Genomic DNA, 25,280 nt, shown 5'->3' with positions numbered 1-25,280 from the left:
AGATGAAGGGATAAGTTGGAGTTTTATTAATAAGGAAAAGTCATCAGTGGGAAATGCTGATGTTTGTACTGTATGCTTTAAAGCCCAGGTAATGAAGGTGAATGAAGTAAGCACTTTGAGGGGGTGACCTCCTGACAGGATAGTGATGTCATATCCTGAAGTCAACCATTTAAAATCTCGTCTTTGTGCTGCTCCTGCTCTGCAGATGCATAAACACTTCAATGTTCCGTTGGGCATGACAGCTGCTGCCGCACTAGTGTTGAAGACAATGAGAAGGGACAGATGTGAAAATGAGATCAGCAGTTGTTCGGAGGAGGAAGAAGGAAGAACAGATGACGCAAGCAGAAGACCGTTTGCCCTTTGCCCTTTGAGTAAGGGAGAGAAAGTCATCCTTCTTTCTTAATGGAGCCTCGTGTGACTAAATGTGTCTGGATAAGAGAAGACATGAAGACACTAAGACATCATTTACCCATAACCTAAAACAGCATGCAGTCACCACACACAAACACACACATGCAAGTACACTGCTGACCTGTGTCAGCATCCCACCTGAGGATTAAATTAGTGGACAGACATATAATGGTATTGTTCTGTATATTTCTATCAGTAAAAAGGAGCTTTAAGCAACAGCAGCATTTCTTAGGTGAGGCTTTTATACACAGACTAAAGTGTGTCGGCACAAACACATAAGTGGCACTTTTGTCTTTTTGTTATGATTCAATGGATAAGACATCATCAAAAGCACCAGCCTGCACATGAACGATTAACAATATATTACGAAGAAAGCTCGTTTTTAGCTTCACAAAAAAGTTGCCCAAGTGCTGTTATTGTCCAAGAAAAGAGACCAGAGGGTCATCAAAATCAGTGTTTCCCCCCTGAGAGGCTTAATGTGCTTAGAATATTTAATGGTAATCAGTCTATTAGATTACAGCTGCACTATTGGAAAGCTGATGATACATCAAAGTAAATCAATATCTGACAATAACTGATGAAGCTACACCAACTCCCAAAATACTGGTATTTAAAAATATAATTATATTAACCACTTACCTGTAAAAGTTCTTGAAAAAAACATTAATAATGTCAGAACACTTTAACCAAACAGGGCTAATAAACGTGTCTAAAAATATCACATTAACTTGTTTATTTATTGACTTCCTCCTTGATTATGATAAAGAATTTGACGATCTGTCAAAGTGTAACGTATAGATGGTTATAATTACTTTTTAAAGCATTATGTAAGCAAAATCATGTTTCCAATGCTATAGACCGCCGTTTCGTCCATCTCAACTCTTACCTGGTAAAACTGGCTGCCCACATATTTGGACCACAGAGGAAAACTTTTTCTTTCTTGCTGCCTGAAGCAGCAGCAAGCAGCATGAAGCGGCTGTATTTTTCTCTAGGTCTTTCCTTCGCAAACAATTCCTTTAAAGACTTAAATGTTACAAAAAATTTTCACCTAGCAACAAAATAAAACAACAAGCTTCGCCTCAGTGGATACTGATTGGCTTTATGTGTGGGGAGAGGTGGATGCAGAGTCGGTGTGTGGGGTTAAATAGATGCATGGCAAGCAGCCCCAAAGAAGATAGTGTTATTTTGGACAAAAAAAAAAAAAAAAGAAAGAAAAATAATACTTATCCCAACAGTTTGGAAGGACTCAACTTTTTTTTCCCCATCATAATGCATAAATACTGACTAAACATGTCCTGTGCACAGTGACTACCATGAACTTTACTGCCCAGAGGACAGCTTGCACGGGGCAGTAAGGCATTACAGTGCACCCTAAAGGAAGTCTTTCCAATAATCACAACTCTGGCATAATCCAGAAAGTTCCACTTACAGCAGGACTAACAAAAAGGTTACCCAGGAGCATCCCGAGGCTGAGTAAACACACTCTACAGCTGCGTTCTGCTTACACACTGTGCAACATCTAATCAAAAGGATGTAAGGACACTGGCAGCTTTGAGCGTGCGCTGCGGTTGAAATACAAGAGGAAATCTTTGGAGACAGCAACTCATAATAAGATAACAAGATTCATAGTGGGTCTTAAAAACCACAAAGAGTCTCCTGAAAAGTCATTTGATGCTCTCAGAATGCTGATTAAACATGTTTCCATTGCATCCTAGAGCCAGATATTTGAAAGTGTTCACATGCTCTTCAATTAGTGTAAAACAACCCCACTCCCTGCATCTCACACTTGAATTAAACCATCTTCGTCACTGGTAGTCAAGGATCCCCAACCTTGGTCCTCGAGGACCAGTGTCGTGCAGGTTTTCCAAGTGTCCCTGCTGCAACACGCCTGATTCAAATCAATGTGTGTTTAGCAGACAGATGCAGAGCTTGTCTTAGTCTGACTCAGGTGTGTTCCAGCAGGAACACTTGGAAAACCTGCAGGACATCGGTCCATGACGACCAGGGCTGGGGATCCCTGGTCTAACTGGTTTGTGCATATGGACAATCTGAGTGCTTCATCAATGGACTGACTGAAAATGTCTCAAGTTTGTCACCAAGAATGTATAAAAAAAATAATTACAATCCAACTTTTAAATAATTTCATTGCCCGGCCTTAAAGCCAACAAAGAACAAGTACGGACCTGCTTGAGAACCCTATTTTAGTCTGCTGTGGGTATTACTTATTCCCACACATACAGATGTATGAAACCAGTTACATTACTTGAAGTCATATTTTACACCACAGTAATACATCTTCTAAGTTTTCTATGTGTCCTTTTTAGTAACATAAATTCATGGTTTTACCATTCCTGCAGTGTCTTCACTAAAGGAGGGTTTGTCGGCATCTGTCGCTTGGGGGCCCAGGGCCGAGTCACTGCTGCTTCTCACCAGCAGGGGAGTATCTGTGGGAGGGGGGCGGGGTGGGGGGAGGGGGGTGGGGGGAGGGGGGGACACGACATAAAAATAAATACATTTATAAATCAGTATTAATGCTTTTAATGGCTGTGTATCAACACTATGACCTGCAGCATGATGCAAAATTGACACTAATTTCTATCCAAGTTGCAGCTCAAGTAAAAATAGCTTAAATATAAAGCAATGTGTACAGGTATAAATCACATTTTCATTGTATTTATTATTGTTTAAAAGGAGCTAAATGAATGGCAAAAAACTTAGAAATTTAACTGTAATAATATAATAATCTCTGTGCAATTTGTTTTAAACAGTTGACTGCTTTCTGTAACTCTACTGCCATCTTCCCACAGCATGACTCCTTCTAAATAGGCTATTAACGGCTCGAGGTACACGACAACAGAGTGGAAAATGGCAAGATGTTAAATTACCTAAGAGTCATCAGGAAGCCCTGCTAATACAAACACAATTTTCACATATAAATATATACAAACAAGACTGTTTGCGTTGACAGCCCTGTTTATGTGTGTGTTGTTAGAGTTACTCCAAAGCCTATTCTGCATCAATGCAGTAAAAAAGTGATTATAGGCTGACGATTAATAAAGCTCAGACGGCTACAAAATGTCAAATCTCATTCATACAGATGTTTTTAATAGTTTTAAACTTTGCTTTAAAGACATATCTACTGACCACAAATAACTTACAGGACAAACTCTACAGATTACCACAACAGGTTACTACATTCAGTTTGTTAAAACCAAAAATCCATCATTAGAATGGCATCTGTACTCAGATATTTTGATCAGTAGTTAACAAGCAGAGACATTTGTGTACATCTATATTTATTGATGACATACTAATCTCACTCCTGAATACAGATTTGAAGGATTTTGTGATCTACTGGGACTAAAACACATCAACAAATAACGCTGTCCATTCATATCCAGTCAGTCAGCACACTGCCGCTCAGATTTGTGTGAATTAAAAAAAAAAAAAAAAAAACTTAAAAAATAAAGGAAATAACGACTCCTTTACATCTTATTAGCACTTTTACGAAATTATTATTAAACGTGATACATAGATCACCCGTACTGCCGATGGAGCTTGGGAGAAAAGTTTAACTAAGAGGAAAGTCACCACCAAAAACTAAATCTGAACACATAAATATGAATTAAAATGGGATCGTTTCATCATTATTATCTGTGTGGTGTACACCCAAATCTCTGATGTACCATCCCCACTCATTGCAACCATCAATCTATATATACATTAAGAGCCCCGTCATGTAAGTGCCTATAGCTCAATTGGGAATATAATAGAGAAGATGGTGCTGTGGGTGGAGGGAACGCTATATGGTTGAACTCCTCAAAGGACATGTCAAATGATATTTGTAGGGTCATATATTGATTGTCACAAATGGACCCTTGGTGCTCTTAAGAATGGCTGGGTTATATGGATTCATCAAACCTCTCATCAATTCATCTCCTCCAAAAGGCAACGTGAGGAGGAGGGCTGAATATGGGACACAAGAGTGTAAAACTGAAGGAAAGTGGAAAAATACCAAAATTAGGGGACTAAAGCAAATTTTTTAAAGAAATTTACACATAAGACAATTGACTGAAGTCTCATTCACAAAAACTAACGTATGCAACTGAATTTTAATCTTTTAAAGAACAGTGGTGGCATATTTTCACATGAAAGGTAAGAAATGCACAAACTTTCCTAGTCAAAGCATCAATGTTTTTCACATAAACATCTTAGATGTTCAGGCGGATCTGTGGACAATTTGTTCAGACTTTCCATAGTTGCTGCATAGACGTGCACAGCAGGAGTGTCTGTACTCCGCATGCTATCTCAGAGATGGAAATGTGAGGACTGGAGTGCAGGGGAGTCTGTCCAGGGAGCGCGGATAGCAGGAACCAATTGGACAAAAAAAAACTGTGTAGTACACAAAAAAGGACAAATAAGTTTTCTATTTATATAAATATATGATGCATCTGATCAGAGCCACAATATTGTAAAGCAAGTAGAAAAGCAAAAAAGACTGTGAATAAGAAATCTTTACCAGTATGGATGCTCCTTTAAAATCTGCAGGACTAAATGTTAAAATCATACCTTTTGTTTCCCTCCCCTGATATGTTAAAGATTTTATAGAGGTGGAAAGAAAATCTCTGTTAGAAATCTGGTGCAAATGCTGGACATTTTCACATGTACTCCTCCTGAACATCTCTAGAAAATTTCAGGACTGCAGTGTGTCAAAATAGCTCATGACTGCAGTTTGCTCAAGTGTCCCAGCATGTCACAAGTGTGTGTCAGTGAGTAAAAATAAATAATGCTATAAACACTGAATAGAGACGTTAGTATCAGAGGTGCCCAAGTCCAGTTCTGGAGATCTACTATCCTGCAACCCTTCTCCAACACACAGGAATCAAATGGATGGCCTGTTACCAGGCCTCTGCAGAGCTGAATGACATGTGCATGAGGGAATTCAGCCATTTGCTTGGGGTGTGTCTAAGAATGGAAGCAACTAAAAGTTGCAAGAAAGTAGCTATCAAGGACCATACTTGGGCACTTCTGCACTATATGGTAAAACTGTCTCTAGTCAACACAAGAGATGCTAGATGCTTATACTAATAATAGTTTTTAGATATACTGGCAGAAAAACTATGATATTCACACCTATTACACATTTTTTATTCATTTGATATTAGTGAGACAATAAGAATTTTGTTGTTTTTAGTACGTTAGACTAAGTAACATATAATCACCCTTCTTACCCTGCTGCTATGTCACTACGGTGGATGAGAAGGGACAAACTAAAACCTAGCTCCAGAGCAGCCCTTTAAAGTTTTTCAGTCAATCTTATATTTCCCATTTATATCTAGAAGGGATACATATGGTGGGAATTATTCAGTTGGTAGCAGTCTGAAATTTATACCACGACGTCACAATCTCCTCCATGCTGGACCTTTAACTGTTCATTTAACAGTTCATCTGACATAGAAAAGGGTGAAAATCCAGACATTTCTCAGCATGTAGCTGTAAGCATAACAAAATGGGACAGAGCCACTGGGAGAGCACCAATCATTGGTGGATGACTATTTTGAGTTTAGCATTTGGCTCATGTGACAAGGAAAAGGTACAGAACTGGGAAACTATCGGGGCCCAAGAGTCACTGATTGCATTGGCTGCAATGGTGCACCTAACTTATTGATTTTGGTGCACCAGCAAAAAAAAAAAAAAAAAAAAAAAAAAAAAAAAAAAAAAAAAAAGAGAAAAATTATACATTTTAAGGATTGAATTTCAATTATTACCCGCAGCCACTGTTTGTTATTTACAATATTGCAAAAAAATGTAAAGGAAAATGTTTAAAGTACTAATGTTACGTTGAATAAAAGTAGTTTTTGGGGGGTTTTTTTAAGAGACAATAAACCCAGAAGAGTCCCCATTTTTAATGTTTAGAAATCTCCAGCAGATGCCTTGTTGCGCCATCTTGGCGGCGCCATTATTGAGTGGAGAAATAATAAGGAATATTAAGAAAGACTTAAAGACAGTCAATGATTCAGTGTATTGTTTATAGCCATAGTTTTCCTTATGAAAACAGTGTGTACGTCTGTATAATTAGAGTGCTTGCAGTGGCTAACCAATCGCAGGTGTTGACTGAATTCTACCTCCACAATTGCCAGTCTGCCCCAAGGCACACGGTTTAATTCCACCAGTGTGTGAATGTGGGGGGAATAAATGTTGGCTTCAATGTGGTGCACTTTTAAAAGTGGTAAATAAGTCCAATCCTTTATTAGAAGCAGACCAGTCTTCTATTAATTGATTAAAGGCTAAACCTTTGCGTTGCCTGTCGAGGGGAAATGACTATGCTACAGATGCTAATATTCATGCTGCATATTAATAAATCAAGATTCAAACTGCAAATTCAGTGTACCATTAAAAAAAAAAAGTTACAAACAATGTTTTAAGAACAAGAAGAAAGTTATATCTGTTTAAGTGAAAATTACTCGTCTTATATAGCTAAAGATTTTGAGTAGAGGTAAAGGAAGTTATAGCTAAGCAAATAAAAATGGCTGCTTTTTAATCTCCCACGGCATTGATTTCATTCATTATGAGTAAAACAATCTCAAAGAAGGGTTACAGAGAACACAAAACAAAACATGAAAAGAAAAGATAGTAACTGGAAGGTTTGCAGAAAATGGTGGGCAAGAAAACACTAGAAAATGCACTATAGATATAAAAAAAAAACCCAGAAAAAAGACAATACAATTTGTAGAGACGGTATAAGACAGTGAATGGGAGAATCAAGGCACATCAGAGACAATGAGCTGTTGAGGACAGTGAGAAGCAGACAAGTGGTTGGACTGGGAGGAAAAGCATCAGACAGTGATAGAGGCCTAGCTCTGACCTTCTCACACTGACAGTGATAGTCTGCAGAGCTCTGTTACCTCTAATCTCCCATGACAGTCACACATTACCACTAATCTGTGCTGACAGGCGACTGTGCAGAAACAGACTAAACTTCCCGTCTTAACAGAGTCTGGATCACACAGTGAAGGCCCCCTTCATGATTTAGGAAGGTTGTATTATACAAGACCAGCAACGGTTCTGTTCCTGCTTATAGGAATAATGCAGGTAAAGCAGATGTAGGACACAAAGGCGGTGTAACTTGACAGAATCCAAGGACAGTGAGGAGTTACTGCTGCCCTGACTGGAGTCTTTTAAGAGTGCAACCGCAATCAACAAAAATGAAAAGTAGTGAAACGAGATGATTACATTAAATGGATTACCAGAATCACACATACTTTAAGGTGATTCACGTGTACAGAAATTTGACTTAAAACAGGATTTGAAATAAAGAATGAACAAAAAAGGAAGAAGTAACAAGCTGAAAACAAAAAAAAAAGAGAAAAATGCAGAAAGTCAAGGTCATGCATAAAGCTCTGGTGCAGGTAACACTGAGCAGATCCAGACATCAGTTTTGGCTTTGCAGCCTGACACAACACATGCACTTCCTGTCTTCTACTCTGACTCTGTTTCACCACATCTCATTGTGCATCTCTGTGACAGCTCCCAACATTTCAGCTGCTGTCATCTTGCTTTCATTCCAGTGCCACCCATCACACGCTGACCTTTGTCTGCATTGGAATTATGTTAACAGCATTCCTCCTGTGGATAAAGTGTCCATGAATCTGAAAAGCAGAGTACATGTCTTGCATCTACATTTACACCTATTGGTGTTTTCTTTTTTCCTGCAGCCTTAAGTTAAATAACATTTTTAAATTTTATGTCAGGAATTAACATACAAGTGTCCAAATTAGCAAAATAACATCTTTCACGAGGACCTAAATCAAGGGGACTATTTACAGCAGGTTAGTCCCAGATTTTGATCATTTGATGTTCACCGGTGTGTGCAGAGGAGTGTTCACACATCTCCAGGTAGGTTTATCATCCACGGTAGGAGAGCCAGATTTATTTAAAGCAGAGCAAACAGTGTCAGTGTGAAGGTCCCCTTAGAAGTCGTGTACTTAGTAAGATTTGGTTATTTGGTACTGTTATGTAATCTCAGTCTATGAACACCTGTTGAGAAAGGCTCTGCAACAACACAAAAAAAGTATGGATGCAGACCAAGAGGCTGACAAAGGCCTTAATCTGAGAGGAAACTAAGGCTACTGCGTTCACACCAGACTCTCCATTAGACACTGTATAAGAGTCACTTTAGTTTGGTGGGATGCAGTTTGCTTTTGCACCAAGTCTGCTTTCACACTGCATGTGCTCAAACAAACCGGACCTTTTATTATTCTATTCTACAGTCATGTGGCAGACGCCTTGATCCGAAGTGACATGACGGGCACTGAGAATTAACCTTGGCTAAAACGCTGTAGTGTGACTCAATTCATGAGACATACATGTTTCTATGTAATATATGTGAGAAGTCATCAAGTATCCTAATACGCATGTCTTGTGTATGGAAGGACGATAAACAACACAAATACAGGAACAACATGGATCCACACAGAAAGACCCCTCAACAAAGACCGCCACCATCTACAGCACTACCTCTTTTTACATCTTTTTGGAGAGAATGTCATGATCTCGTCTACGAAACCATGTTTGCTATTGTTCGAGTCCAACATCAACCTCAACTCTGCCCTGTGTGGTGAAGGCGTTGGCTAAAGCCCGTTACATACTCTGCATACTCCAAGAGAAATGGAAACGGTTTTCTTGTTCTCGAAGCCATGATCGCAAAATGATGTAATTTTCTTTCTGCAGACGTGATTGGGGACAGCTTGCGGCTTGTACTCAACACAACAGCTGGGTAGAACTTTCTTCTCGAAGGGCTCTGACAACTATTGTGTGATTGGTTGGACATTAGAGGTGGGCATGGTTGACATGGAAAAGCATGAAGCGGACAGTTGCCGCTTCCGCATCCTATTCGAGTTGAACGGATTGTTTTATTAAAACAGATGATCGAGATGGTAAGAAAGTACAACTTTTGCAACACGTGGCATTTAAAAGAAAAGGAACCAGTCTGCACCCCCCAACCAACCAATGCAGACAGAGTTTCTCATTAAGTATGAAATAACAAGGTTTATTGCACATAAAAGAAGAGATATTCCACGTCCCCCACCCTGTTGCAGACGAAGTTTCATGGCGTATGAACGAAAAAGTCGAAAAAGACTTTTTTTTTTGCGGCCTCGAAAGCAACAACAAAGTTCTCGCTTCTCGTGGAGTATATGTAACAAGCTTAACAACTTTGATAACGTACAAGAAGAGTTAAAGTATGAGGACAATGACGTTTGAAACAAACATCCCTATTTACAAACACAAAGGGATCATAAATGGGCCTTAAGAAGCCAAAGATAGCTCTGTAGAAGTTGCTAAACTCCACAGCATATACCGGTCAGTCTCCTTTTAAGGAACTATTTGAAACACACAAACATATATATTAAAACATATTTCAGCATTAACACAAGTAAAAAAAAAAATTACTCACTGGACTTGAGGGCTGAAGAATTGACTTCGATCTCTCCTCCTGTGATTGGCTGGAAAACAGAGAGCTCAGCCTGGTGGAGGTCAGGGCTGGGGGTTAGGCTTGCATTAGCCACGCCCCTCTGCTGGGCTTCCTGCTCCTCATACACCGCCATCAGCTTAAAAAAAAAAAAAATAGAAAAACACAATGCAGCTGATCATTTTGCTTTATTTTAAAGTTTTCATGAAACATACATAGTGTTCAAGAGTTGTGAATAATTTGAACTTTCTCATCAACACAACACAGTGAATCCAGGTTTTCCAGTTACTATGGCTGCTAACTGCTGTCATTCACCACTGCATTAGTTTTACCAAACAAGGCTACTGGATTACCATAAACATGAACAGAATCTCAAGTGATCATGTGATAATCTATCCCATCATGCTTCAAACTGTATGATTTTAGCCAAGAACAAATCACCAATGGCAAACAAAAGTGTGCATTGATTCAGCTATGACACCAAAACTGTGAGTTTCCTCCCAGAAAGAGGAACATTAAGCTGAAAAGATATTTTTACTCTTCTCCAAATTTAGACGACACTTGATGAACATTCAGAAGCACCTGATGCTTTTCTTCAAACAGAGAAAAAACAAACGAGAGCTGAGGGGGGATGTGCAACCAACTTGCGTGTTACCTTGTGGATGAGGACGCTATAGAGGACATCCAAGGAGCCCAGCATTCCTGTGAGAGTGTGTGTCTTACTGATGAACAACTAAATCCATTCGTGTTCCCTCTCCATGCGTGAAAAAACTCCACCAGCTTTTAACCATGTTGAGTAATAACACTGAGTCTGCGCGTAGCCTAACATAGCACAGAGCTTGTCAACACACTGTTCTAGGGGCCTCCATGGAAAAGTTGAATAGACCTGTGCGCGCGTGTATATATTTGTGTGTGTGTGCTATGTCTATAGTGACCAAGAGTAAAGAAAAAGGACTTTGCCAGCAAAGCCAGAGGCTTCCTGCTGCTCCCAAACCCACAAATGTACAACATACTCTGCTGCACTCAGATGCAACGTGAGTGTTCACACAGATATGTTGTCTATGCAGGGAAAGAGAGAAAAAGACCTGCTCTGAAAATGCAGTGTAAAGTAAATCAGGTTTAACTATATAAATGTAAGTGTTATATTTGGATGCTTGGTGAATCCAGAAGAATCCAGTATGCCATTTCAGACTTTTTTTTTTTTTCCACGTACCAAGATTTCAAGGATCTGATTGTGTGGAAACACTTTCTATCCAGCATTGCCTCACCAAGCAGGGAGAAGGATCGTATTGAGTTACACAATATCACACCTTTTCCGCCATGTTCTCATCCATATCTCACCAGCTATTCTCTCAGATTCTCACACATCCATGTTCTGTCACCCTCCCCTCTTCCATCTGTCTAACGCAGATTTCTCTCATTGTCCCGCTCTAACTCCCCTTTATAACAAAACTCATCTGACTTTTGAGTTTCCTTTATATCAAGCTTGTAATTTTAACCATCTTTGCTCTCTTGTCACAGCTTTTTTTTTTTTTTTTTTTTTTTTCCTTTCTACACTCTCCAACTTGTAACAGCTCTTTTGTCTTATGTCTTTCTTCACGCATCTCCGTCATGTTCATCTTCTGAATATAACCTTGGTTCAGTTATTCAACTAAAGTTATTTTCCAATGAGCATGATAAATTCATTTTTTCCACTACTGTTATGGCGAGCAGCTTCAGCGCAAAGCTAGAGCAGTTCTTGATTAACTCTTTTCCTGGAGCAAGTTGCAGAGATGGAAATTAGAGAAAGAAAGATGGACATGGCCTTTTTATTTTGTTTTGTGTTTTTTTTTTTACCAGTTTTTACAAATCTGTTTGACAGAAGAACAAAATTAATAGCTTCCAGATTGAAAAACAAAGGAAAATCCTCAAAGCGGTGCAGAGATTCTTAAAAAAAGACAAAAATATATCGACAAATTAAACAAAAATAAAATAAACAAAGCCCTGCCAAGGCTTTGAAAAGTGCAGGTGATAGGAAAGGAAGGACAACCAGATGAGGCAGGGGGAGAATTTGCCTACCTTCTGTCCGACAGGAGATTCAAAGACCTGTCAACAAAGTGACACTGCAGCCTGAGCATTCAAGGAAAAGAGAAATAAGAGACAAAAAAAAAGGTACGACTGCACTCAGTGGAAGAGAGGGCTGTGAGAGAATTATTATGACAGTAATTAGGGAATGATAGATGTTCTGTACTGTAAAAACGTTTGAAATGGCAGAGAGTAAGAGTGGAGAAGCAAGCCGAAGATTGTCTGAGTGTTACAGTGTCAACAGCTACAGCAACAACGCGTCCATTTTCAAGAGAAAAGAGTAGTTACATGCTGTCCACAGTGTCTCTGCTCTGCTGTGAAGCTTTTCACTTCAAACTTTGGACAATTATTTCAACCCCTTGTCAAAGAACAAACCAAAATCTGAATCTAAATGTCTTCTATGATATTTTTTCATCAGTTTTTCTGTAATTAAATACAATGTAATACACCGGCATTAAAAGCCTTTATTGGGTTAATCTGAGAAATAATCTGATTACTGCGTCACTAAAGGATCCAATGATATTAAATCTGATTATGCACACACTCTTGTCTCCAGTAACACACCTCCCTATTTTTTTTTTAAAATTTAATCAGGCAAATAGTTAGAGGAAAGCAAATGACAGACACAGACTTCATCATTTGTTGGTGATATTAATCAATTCTTTACACAAAGGTCTGCTTCCCCTGGACGTGTCCGTGGTGTTCTTTAATCCAATATTTTAACCTTTCCTTCAGCTATTTAGTCAACAGACTAAGAAGAAGAAAGTTAAAATTTTGTTGTCTAGTCCTCCTATCTTTTACTTCCCAGTCTCAGCATTCTGTCAAAACCTCCATCTGACTTTGATCGTGCTGCTGACATGCTCATGTAGAAACACCTTCATTTACTTGTGAGTCTGAACACTTCATCTCCTTTATGTGGTTTGACAAGACAAATCATTTGTGGCTGACACAAGACCAAACTGAGCATGTCTGGTACTTTCTAGCTGCACAGCCTTCTGATGTGTCTCCATTTACTTGGTTCTTACTTATAAAATAAATATCTGAAAGTAATTCACTGGCTGGAGTATCAATTCTAATCTTTCTATTTGAACTATATATTTAGCAGTCTTTTGTGACCTGAACACTAAAATATATTCAACTGCTCTCCTGTCTGACTTAAAAACCGAAAATAAGAGTAAATACGGTAAAGCCCATTTGCAGACTCATCGCCCTACACTGTTAAAGCTTTTTATAAACACATGTTTCTGATGCTACTGATGATAAATGGAAAATTTGCCACCTCCCCACTCCCTCTTTTTTCCACTGAGATGATTATTTAAAAGTACAGATAGTGCCAACGAGAATGGTCATGACATATCAACTGAGAATGGCACAACTTCCAAAATTAGATCAAATTCACATAAAACTAATAGCAGACCACCCCTGCCATGGCAACTCTGTGGGCAGAGAAGCTTAGATGGATGCTGTGAAAACTGTTATAACCAGAGAGAAAAGGCTACCATAAAATGCTGCACTTATCTGTCCATGCTAAAACATAAAGAAAAGGAAAAAAGGGGGGAAAAAGGGAATCTAACCAAGTGGAAATAACCAGAAGCATGTGGCAGTGATTCATAATTACTGTGCTGACTAATTTGGGTTTTGAAGTGTCAGTCTGTGAGAAGTTTTGGCATGCTGTGTGCGGTCAGCATGCTGTTAACATTACGCTTCAGTCTTTAATAACAAATATTTTGGTCAGCTGCAAACCGCAAACAAAACACACCCTATAAGCGCCATTATGCACACTGCTCAACATTGTCCAGTTACTGTGTGTGTGTGTGTGTGTGTGTGTGTGAGAGATGAATAAGCGTTGAGTTGGTCTATTCTCTTCTTAAAGGAGCACGAGTTCAATTCAGGCACTAACAGCATTTGTAAATTAGTGAAACTTGCAAAAGTACAAAGACTTAAATTACCATCTTTTTGTCCAAATCTGCATTTTAATCAGGTCGATTATGGCTTAATTGAATAATGGATCCATACAGTGCTACAATCAGCTACCTTCACTGAATATACACAGCTCACTTTTCGAATTGGATAAATATCCTTGTGCACACTCATCCACACACAAAATCTTTCAATATGCCACATCTGTCTGCATATCACTGACCTGTGATTTCCACTCAGGATCACTTTTTCTTTAAAAAAAAAAAAAAAAAAAAAAAAGAGAGAAATGTATCATGTGTGTTAGTGCGTGTACTTTGCCACATGTACATCACAGCACCATCCTTGGTAAGGACTACTTTATCACTGTAGCTTAGATAATAAGGGTCACACACGACAACACATGCGGAAGTGAGTCAGGATGTGAATGTGTGCATGAATCCTGAGACACAACATTGATCCAGATTATTTTCTAATCTGGGTGCAACTTCAGTATTTAGTTTAGAAAGTGACATAGATGGTAAAGCGGAAGTTAGGGGAAAAAAACACCTATTTTATTTTTCTTTCTGTGTTTCCATGTAAATATGTTGATTTAATGCCATCTGTGCCATCAGTGTAATAAATATGTCTACTAGGTCCAAAATCAGAGAGCTTTAACTCTGATGCAACTGTTCCTCAAAGGAAAGAAACCTACTCTGATCATTAAGTAACACACACACACACACACACACACACACAATGACAGAGGATGGACTGCCAGCACCACCTAGCTCTGCACAGATGCAACTGCATCTGATGTTTTTTTTTATTCTCAAGCCATTTTAACCTCCCACCCCCCACCATCACCATTAGTTAAAGGTCACCTATATGTTTCCTATTATAACAGATTGACTACTTTCTGCTAGTAATGAAACAAAAGACATGAAGGACATGCTTACAAATCTTCTGGCATCTGTTTGTGACGGTCTTGCTCAGCTTGATGGGAAAAAACTTTGAAGAGGAAACAATGGCTCGATGTGTGCACGCTCAATGCCTAAATCATAATCTGTAAAAACTGAGCTGCCACATTGTGGTGTTAATTGGCAGGCCTTTTAATGCCACAATAAAGTTAAAAGAAAGAAGAAAAAAAAAAAAGCTTTTCATATGCCGTAATCAGATGAGGACACTGAAGTAGGCTAACGGGCAAACTCTGACATACTAGGTTTCCTAACGTATTTCTGTGTAATGACCACAGCAATAACTGCAGATCACAAGGAGAATCTGAATGAACCCCGAGGCGGGTCGGCTCTTCCCCACTAAGATACAAGTTTGTCTTTTTGTCTTTAATCAGCAGATCTCAAAGCTTAGTCCTGTTTCCCACCCCCCTGGCTTCACTCAACCTCTTCTATTCTGTTTCCCCAACATTTCCCCTTCTTCTTGCCTTTCCTCTTCTCCGGTTGCCCCCATACCTTATTATTTAGCTTTCTTCCATATACCCTGCCTCCTCTTCCTCCGTTATGCTCCTCAACTCCCAATTCTTTGCCATCTCTAAGCTTCTCCACAGCTGCTCAGCCTCAGTTGTGCCTCCCTCCCCTCTGAGCTGTAGTGGCTTCTTACAAATAGTTGATGTACATCATCATGTTCCAGCACTTTGCTCCATTCAATACACTCACACAGCAACAAAGAGCTTATTGATTAAGACATGAATCTGATACACCAGCTCGCACTGTCTCAAACTTGATATTTAGTAAAATCAGACTGCTTGATTCCAAAGTGTTTTTGTCCCATCTTCAATGAAAAGAATAAAAAAGAAAGCATGCTAGACATTAGATAGTAGTTGAAAAAAGTAAAAGCATGAGAATAATGTCGTTATAAATCTATTTAAAGATCTGCTAAATTAAAAGGACAGGAAGAAAAATATCTATGCTCATGGACAATGGCTTCATTGCTACAATTGATCCATCACTGCTGTAATCAATAACTGGGATGGTGGTGTCTCTGGATGAAGAATATGAATGAATGAAATTCACCTGCTCAGCAGTTTCAAGTCTGTGTGTGGGTGCATGTTTGTGTGTCTTTCTGGGAATGTGTGCGCTCATCCGCTATTGATCTCAAGTCACCTTACCTCTTACAGGAGCATGAGAAATCAAGACAAAACAGATGAGCAGAAAAAGATGAATGGGGACAGAAACACAGCGAAGAACGAGGAACACAGACATAAAGCCATGGGGAGACCTCCAGTCTCAACTGTTAGATGCTGACATCAGAGAGATGGAATAAAACACACAGATAGATATGATATATAGAGAGTTTCACTGTCAAAAGTGGAGCAGCCCATCTCAGCAGGAGCAGCAGCGGAAAAATCCTGCAACTTTGTGAACTTCGGACAGACGGCGTCTGTCGCATAGCCAGAATATAATCAACTTCTGCTTCCACAATCTTACAGATGGTGTGTGTCCTTGTCCAAAACTCCCATTTGTAGTAATGTGCATTATGTTCCCCCTACATATAGTGCACATTTCTGATTGTGAGAGAAGAAGAATGTCTATGAGTGAGAATGGTATTGCATGAGTGTTAACTCTCTACAGCTATCTCCCTGAGGCTACGAGCAGACCACACTTGGCCATATGGAACAGCATTATGGAGACACAGCGGCACAGATGGAAGTACCCTGTCCATATTCTCAATGATCTACTATGAGCAGTCTAAATGACAGCACTCAGAAGCAGCTGAGGCCAGGACCAGAGAAAAGTGCAGCTGAATAGAGGGAGCTACATGAGCACATATATGTCAGATCTGTGTCACTGATTATGATTATTTTGACTTGAAGGTTTCTCTGAAAATTAAATGGTATTTGCAAAGTGTGACAAAGCCTCTGCAAGAATTAGCCGGGAGCTCAAACTGCGTAAGTGTTCGCTTCAGATCTCATCATTTCCTAGCATACCTCAGGTGTAAAGCCTTATCTTCACTCTTTGATATAAATACAGTGTAAAGACCAGTCAGAAATTTCGGAGAGGGTGTTTAAGTTGTTTGGGATGCTGTACCAATCACAACCATTCATTTATGGGTTTTGTACCCAAATCTCCTAACAACAAAAGCTAATTATAAGAAGCTGCTTTGTTGACATTAAAATAATCTACAAAAGCATGCATCACTCATTGTGTGTAGTTTTCCTTTTTAAAATATTTTTTGTTTACGCTTTTTTTTTTTTTTTTGTTCATTTCACTGGGACAGTGTAAGGTAATGAATGTAAATGGGAAAAAAAGAAACTATAATTATCAAATAAAAAAGCTACATCTGGAAGAAAGACAGTCATGTCAGGTTATTTACCTTATACACAATTACCACAACTCTGCTTCTGACTAGGGCTGGGCAATATGACAATATATATTTTGTTTGGACAAGAGAAAATGTCTTGCTTCATATGAGGCTCCATTGTTACGCCAGGATACAACCCTATTAGAGGTCAAAGGGTGATCTGAAATAGTGGATCTTTGCCTAAGCCATAAACAGTGGCAGGTCAGCGATGGAGAGCAACTCCAGGGGCAGAGAGTTCCAGAGTTTGAGCCCGGCCAAACATCACCCCACTGTTTACTACTGGATCGTGGGACCACCAGCAGGTGTTGTTGCAAGGAGTGCAAGGCTCTACTAGGCTGGTAAGGAGTCAACATATCTGCTCCATGTCGAGGTGGTACACACCATGTCACCAAACAGCACAGGGACTACCTGTAGTCCTATATATGGCCCCACTGACAGATTGTAGACACATGTGATCAGTGTCTGAAATTAACTTTTTGGGTCACCAGCCAAGTTGGCCAGTAGATGAAAAAATTCACCAATCAAGCATATTTTATACTGGCCAAACTATTTTATTTTACAAACATAAACTTTCAAGCACATTAGTTCTATAATAACAAGAACAAAACAATGTTGGATGCAACTCGGAGGATGCCACAGAAACTTAAGAAAAAACAAAAAAACAAAACCTTTTTTGTTTTTATAAACTGGTGCAGTCAGGATTTACTCCCTGAAACCCTCCTAAATTCAGACTCCTCGCTCTACTCTTGATCAAATCAAATCAAACTTTATTTATATAGCACTTTTTGTGCTTAAAAACAATGCAAAGTGCTTTACATTATAAAACAATTTACATCAAAATAGATAAAAATAGATAAAACACTAACACACATACACATCCCCTTTCACCCACCCACAACCACCCTCACCCATGCCCTATTTGCCCTGTAACAGTTAAAAGAAGTTGAATGGCCAGGTGCATTTGCACCAGATGTGCACCAGATAAGGAAACGATATTCTCAGGGAGCCTCTACACAAAGGGCTACCCCCAACCAAGACCACCCAGGCCATCACCATGGGGGCCACCCGGGTCCGGGCAGACGCCTGATGCCTGCACACAGTCCATGAAGTGTGGCCTCCTGCTCTTGACAGTCCTTGCGCCACAGCATTACAAACTTAGTGGGATCATAGTCCTTGATCTCTGGAGAACACAGCTGGACCATAAGGAGATCGGACAGTGTCTTCTGGCTTAGATTGGACTGCTAGTCAGTTTTGACTTGTTTCATTGGCTGTGTCTGAATGTCCACACTATTCCCTACATTAATGCTATATAAAGTGATGCCATTTTTGTCCAAATGTCCAGAGAGAATATAGTGTACTCAAAATTACCCACAACGCAATTGAAAAGTAGTGATCATCAATGGTCACTAGATGACGCAGTACAGACCACAGTGCATTGCAGGCAGGATCTCAAAGTCACGTAAGTGACACAAACATCAAAGCAGGTTAAGAAAAAACTATAGAACATTAATTTGAAAAAAGGAATTGATCAGTACACTGGGTAATGTGTTAAAGCTGAAGATTTTAAAAGGTTTTGTGTTTGTTCACTCTGATGTCTGAGATATTGATGATTTGTTGACAGTCCAGCACTTCAAAAACAACCTTTCTGGCCTGTCAATGTTTAAATCAATGTCAAAGTTTAAACAAAAGCACACTTATCCAGTGGTAGCTTAGTCAACCAGCCTTCTTTTTTTCCATGCCATCTTCTCTTTCAAGCCACCTATCTCTATGAATTGGCTCTCAACATAACAATGAATGATTGAGTGGCTTTTGAAGAGGGATTTGCTGTCTGTCAGATATTACTGATTACGCTGCAAGCTTTATGCTACATTTTCACATATATACACATTCTGTTCTGACAAACATGTTTTGATGGATATTATCTGAGTTATTTCTCCTCAATGTTTTGACTTCTTATTCCTGTCAGGTGACTGTCTTAAACCCAGATCAGTGTTGTCAATAAACATTAACATCGTACAGAGAAATAAAAGATAATTCTACAACAGCTTGAATCAAACCTGCTGCCAGATGTATTATTAGCCTTTTGAAGATAGCAATGAAAATGCCATAAAACAATTTTGTCTGGATATTTTATTATGAACTTGAATATTCCTGGATTTTCTTCAGAGCACACCATTCATCATTCATTTTCTACACCTCTGATTGTAATTGAGGGTCGCAGGACTTCATGAGACACCAACAAATAAAAATTCTAAAATTTTCTTGTATTTTAAAGTGCCGTTCAAGGACCACTAAAATTTTTAACTGTTGCAAATGAAGCATTAAGGAAAACAGTCCATCCATGCACTTCAATACATTTAAGGAAAACTTGAAATAACTATTTCTATACACCTTTAAAATATAAATCAACATACTTAACTGGATAACTTAATGATATGATTCGTTACTACTAAATCTGTTTCTCATCAATAATTATTGATGAAGTCAGTAAGACCCTCTATTTACATGCATTATCTAACAGCTGTCAAAGAAAACTTTATTTTAAATATAGTTTACAAATACATATTCAAAAGTTGTGTACAGATTGAGTAACATTTCCTTGTTTTCTGTCAGTCACTCACATAGAACGTCTACTTACAAAACAGTAGAAGACATTTTCATTTAAAATGTCAGCAAAAGAGAAGGGATAAAGGAAAAAGAAAACTAGAAGCACCTTGTAGATTTTTATGAAATCTGGCATTTTTTCCACCGTTTTGCAGGTTGCATAGAAGAGTATTTGGTTTTAAAATGAAAAAAAAGGTTTGCCACCACCACAGCTTTCTTGTCTAAACTATACTGAGTCATAAATTAGTTTAGATTTTCTTTTGCCACATAAAAAAAAAAGAATATTGTTATTGTCCTTGAACATTTTGAACTTTTTACATGGTCCATTTGACATTAGTAATAGTCACAATTGAGTGAGCAATCTTTGTGGTTAATTATGTAGCATTTTTATATTGGACAAGCAAATCTCCTCTGTTGACCAGTCCAGATTTTTTCAGCTACAAATTATGGAAAAGATAGTCATACCATCCTCAAGTGATTTGGAAAATGTGATCCACACCTTCATAAATTCTCAGTTCAATGACTAAAATTCTTTCTTTGTGGGCTTAGGTCTGTTATATTCAACACTTGGAAGTTAGTTTAGTTCTGATTTATATTTCAGAATCTCCTTTGGGTCCCTGTTCAGCAGAGGATTGATTTTAATTTTATGTTTACCTTTAAGGATAGGCCTTGCTTCCTGCACCTCTCACATCCTCATGCTTTAGCTACAGATCTTCAGGCTACCAACCAACTGCTTAGTAATGTGCAAAGAAGAAACATAAAAAGGTAAATTGAACTTTTTCCACCATACAGTGGAAAAAGCTTATGTCTTTTTATTAAATCTGCTGCCATTATTGAGCAATATAAATCATTGCTAAAGACCTTTTGTTTATCAGTCTTTCTCTTGAGTTGAGCAAATTTCCTTCCCGTGATAACTTTACTGCTGCTTTTCACTAAAAGAATTATTAAAAATAGTGAGTGGAAGATCAAAACTATTACCACAAAAGAAAAATCTGACTGTGAAAAACCTTTTAAAAAAAAAAAAAAAAAAAAAAAAGATGTGGTTCTTAAAAGTGGTGCTTCGTTGTTCGATTAAATTCAATTAAGATCCAGCTAAAATCTGACAATGTATTCACAGGTTTATTTAGTCATTTTATATCTAATGCAGTGAAATCTATTTTTGTTGAGCTGAGTGCACCACAGCGTTTCAGCCTCCTCCTCCTAGCACACAAAACATTTAACTCTTACTGTCCAAACAAGCAGGCTGAATAATATTCGACCAGTTGTCTGCTGTAACTTCCACCATGTAACATTTTGTATTGGGTTTAAAAATGAAAACAGTAACTTTTCGTCTATGACCGCACTACAAATGGTACATTAAATACAATGTATACTACGCAAAATTGACAAAATAAGACCATCATGCATTGCACCCCAGTGAAGTGTGCTACCATTAACATCTGTAGCTTGTCACTGGGATTTTCATACCGAAAATTTATGATCAAAAAACACCTTTGGCCCTGCGATAAACTGGCGACCTGTCCAGGGTGTACCCCGCCTCTCGGCCAAAGGCTGCTGGGATAGGCTCCAGCTCCCCCGCAACCCTTACTCGGACTAAGCAGTACAGATAATGGATGGAAAATACTTTTGGAAAACCTATTGGGACCCACTGTTTACACTGGTCTTTTTAGTACAGTCAATACAAATCTCGGATCAACTAGTAGACGGAAAATTTGACTCAGAAGGAAAATAATAAAATAAAAGCATGAAGATATTATGGAAAAAGACAGTAAAGAAATTTACTTTTTTTTTTTTTAATACCACACAAAGCCATAAGAGATCATATGGGCTGCAATGAGTTATATTATTCTTCCAAAAAGAAATACCCATGAGATTTTATGTACAACTCAAATCCAAACATTACACCATCAGCAGCATAGCTGAAATTAACACAAAGAAAAAAAACAACAAAAATAGACCAATCAGGATTTTGCCATGGTATAAGCATTAAGAAAACTTAGTTTAACTTGTGAAAGCTCAGAAAAGTTTATACAAATATCTCCGACCTTTAATTAGCCTCAGCTTTATTTTCCTCACAGACACTTTCTCCTAGATTTCTCGTCTGACATCCCAACATTAGGCTTACTTAACACCACCTACTCAAGGTGAATGACAGAAATTATGTTACGCCTACGAGAGCAGCTGATGACCTGTGTGTGCATGTGTGTGCGCGCGCGTGCATAGAGGTTAAGCAATTAAACGAGCCCGTTATCATCACTCACACATTCAAAAGCATCTTCATTCTTTATAAAGCTCTCACCACCCAGTGCATTACTCTGTCAAAGGATTTAAATCTTTCTACTTCCAAGTAGGCTTGCATGTGCACGTGTGGTTGTGTGAGGACAACACATGTACATCTACAATAAATCTTTTCTGAAAGCACACACACTGAGCTCACAGTGTGCATGAGGTCACATTAAACTGCTTTTCTAAAAGGGTTGACATAGGAGGTGGTCCCTCTAACATCTCTAAGATTGGGGTGAAGTGAAAAGCTCATAGAAACAGTGCAAGCATTAGTCTTTAAAACAGATGGTATCATCTGTTCACCGAGCCACAAATCAAATTGGTGCCAACACTAAATGATGAGTGCTTAAGGGACACTCCATCCACCTTGATGCAGATTACAGATCACGAAAAGTCTCTACATGAAGCTCTAGAATAGTGGTGAATCTCGCAGGTAGATTTCAACAAACGTTACTGACAAAGCTCAGGACTACTTAGGACTGCAGCAGAAACAATAATACTCTCAAAGACTGGGATAACTATGACTCAAAGCTTTCAAGTCATTAGATCAGGCAGAAAATTGAGCTTCCTCTGCTGTGATGCTGGAACCATAATGAACTGCACGAGAGTAACAGGGTTTCAATGAGCCCAATTTCAGGGATTTTCAAGCTGTAAATCTGAAAATTACACATCTTTGTACTATTACGTTGTCAGCTCATGTGACTGCACTTTCTGCTTATTTTTAAAAAATCATGGCATTTTAAAAGGAGGCATGTATATTTTCCAGGTCCAATTTTAAATTTGGACGGCACTGTGACCTCAAGCTGAGGAGTTTTGAGTACCCTGGGGTATCGTTTGAAATCAAGGGCAGATTGTAGCAGCTTCTATAAGTGATGTGATGATAGGCACGAACAGTAGGGCAAAGCTGTCAGTCTTTCTTCTGAGAAGGGAGGCTTGCCTGACCTCTAAAGACGGAAGGAACTCATCCAGGAGGGCTTAAAACTGAGGTCGGTAATCTTTGTCAGACTTTTTTTTTTTTTTTTAACTCTGGGTGCAGTGGTTCCTCATCCTGATAGTAGTCCATGCATTTTGTAATCATGAACAATAAAAAATATTGTTAGACCCCTTAGTTTACTGTAAATCTGTGAAAGCTGACCAATCAAAATGTTCAAACCGAAATGAAGTTGTTCATTTCTTATATTTCATAAGCTTTTTCTGACTCCCCTCCTCCCCCCTTCCACAGTGCATACCTGATAGCCACACTCTGCTTATAAATATATATGAATATATATTGTGTTAGGATAAAAATGCAAAGTAGTGAAGAAGAAACTCGGAGGATAAACATGGATGAGAAAATGCAGGAAGGATTTCCCTAACCCGACTCGGTTTATTTGCCTCCTCCCGCTAAACAGCCGAGAAAGAGAAAGAGAAAATCGTTGGTGGAAAAACCTGCGGATAACAAAACCTGGGATCACGCAAGGAGCAAAATCGGAGGGGGAGGAGCCAAAACAGGGAGCCACTTTCAAATCATGCTAGCTCCCCAACATTACCAACCCCAGCTTTAAAAATAGTCTCAACTCCTCAGTATCAGAAGGAGCCACTTGAGCTGGTTTGGGAATCTGGTAAAAGTGTACTTTGAATGTTGCCCAGGAAAGGTGTTTCAGACTGAGATGGGTAGTGTTCAACTGTTCTAATAAAACCAATTGTGTTCATATAGTTGGACCAACTTTTAGTGACTCAATCATTTATTGAAACGACCCTTAAACTCACACTCTAGCATATTATGATTAAGCAGACTTGATTTCATTTCATTCATTTCATTTACTTTATTTCATTTAATTTATAACAATAACATCCAGCAGTTTAATCCAGTGCCCTCCAGCCACACTCTAGGAGGGCCTCAGGTGCTGATGTGTTTTCTTAATTAAGAGCTGAGGTCCATTAAGACTACAAGCTTTATTCATTATCATTCTCAGAATTAACACTTTCACGTTCATCCTGTTTCATTTCTGTGCCTTTCTTATCCTTTCTGCTTAACTTTAAATTAATCTTTCATATCTCGCCATTATGACACCTTATCACTTCACCTCATTCCAATTTCACACAGTTACCATTAACCCCAGATTTGGCTTTATTTCACTCTCTGCATTTACTGCCCTTACATTTTATTCAATATGGCCATTAAGGGGTTTCTCTCCTGCACCATCCTGCTTTTGCTTTCATATGCACTTCTTCCAGTCATCTCTTCTCTCTATCACCGCCCATCCGAGTAGCCTCCCCCCCTCGCACAAATACCATTACTCAATTACACCAACCCCCACCTTCCAGGTTTCTGGTTAAGTCCCAATATGTATCACGTCTGAATCACATCTCTATGTGCCTTGGCCAAACGAAGGGCCCACGCACACATAAATGCTAGCCCGGTAAGGTGTGACTCAGAAATGATTGGATTCATTAGAGAAAAGGGTAGAGGAAAGCAGTCCAAGGCAAAGGGAAAGGAAGGGGATGACAGGAAAGGAAGAGGCCAAATCATTACTAAATACTTGCAATGAACTTGGAACACGGCAAGGAAAGAGCTGCATTCAAGAAAAAGGTGAATAAGTGAAGCCAAGGAAAGAAGAGTACTGGAGAGAGGAGGAAGACAAAGACTGGTATTAACGAGATGCATTAACAGAGTGACAGGTACTGTTAACTAAAACAGAAGAAACAGTGCAAAGGGAGAAAAATTCAGGACAAATTGTAGACAGCTGAAAGGCAGCACAAAGAGCTGGGAAGAAATACACGTTTGAGATGGAGCACTTAACTTCATTATGGGAGAGACCCTACTGTTGTAACCTCTTTATCCTGTCATAATGAGCAACCTCTCAATGTAAAAGAGATAATGATACATGAAGCAGTCTAGAGTGACCTTTGGGAAAGATTTCTCCTTTAACTGCAAGACAATAGACGCCAAACCACATCTTACATAAAGAAAAAAAAAAAAAAAAAAGACTAAAATAGAAAAAAAATAAATAAAAGTTTGCTGTAACGTTTAAGATTTGTGGTATTGCATTGTGGAGTATGCGTCATTTGCCTAAATGTTCTTTGGTCAGAAAAATACTTTATGACATGATAATACACTTTTTTTTTTCTTCTTTTTTTTTATGCTTTTTTCTTACACTCCCTGGTCACTTGCATTTCCACCAAAGAGTGCATTCAATCAGTCAGGAAGTTTGGAGTTAAAAAGTCCCACAGCTGCAGACAAAAAGGAGTCACT

General features: G+C 38.8%; 1 protein-coding gene across 1 annotated transcript in view; it reads right to left on the bottom strand.

The window, feature by feature from the left end:
- LOC306766896 (partitioning defective 3 homolog B-like) overlaps positions 1-25,280 on the bottom strand; it is a 230,308-nt gene that overhangs the window by 175,123 nt on the left and 29,905 nt on the right. Inside the window, exons 3-4 of the mRNA XM_079254754.1 lie at positions 9,866-10,019; positions 2,758-2,855 (exon numbers count right to left, since the gene is read on the bottom strand). Coding sequence (XP_079110880.1) covers positions 2,758-2,855; positions 9,866-10,019 — 252 coding nt within the window. The remainder of the gene's footprint in view (positions 1-2,757; positions 2,856-9,865; positions 10,020-25,280) is intronic.

This window comes from Telmatherina bonti (assembly GCF_933228915.1).
Source record: "Telmatherina bonti genome assembly, chromosome: 15".
Lineage (NCBI taxonomy): Eukaryota > Metazoa > Chordata > Actinopteri > Atheriniformes > Telmatherinidae > Telmatherina > Telmatherina bonti.
This window is presented reverse-complemented; position numbering and strand designations above follow the sequence as displayed.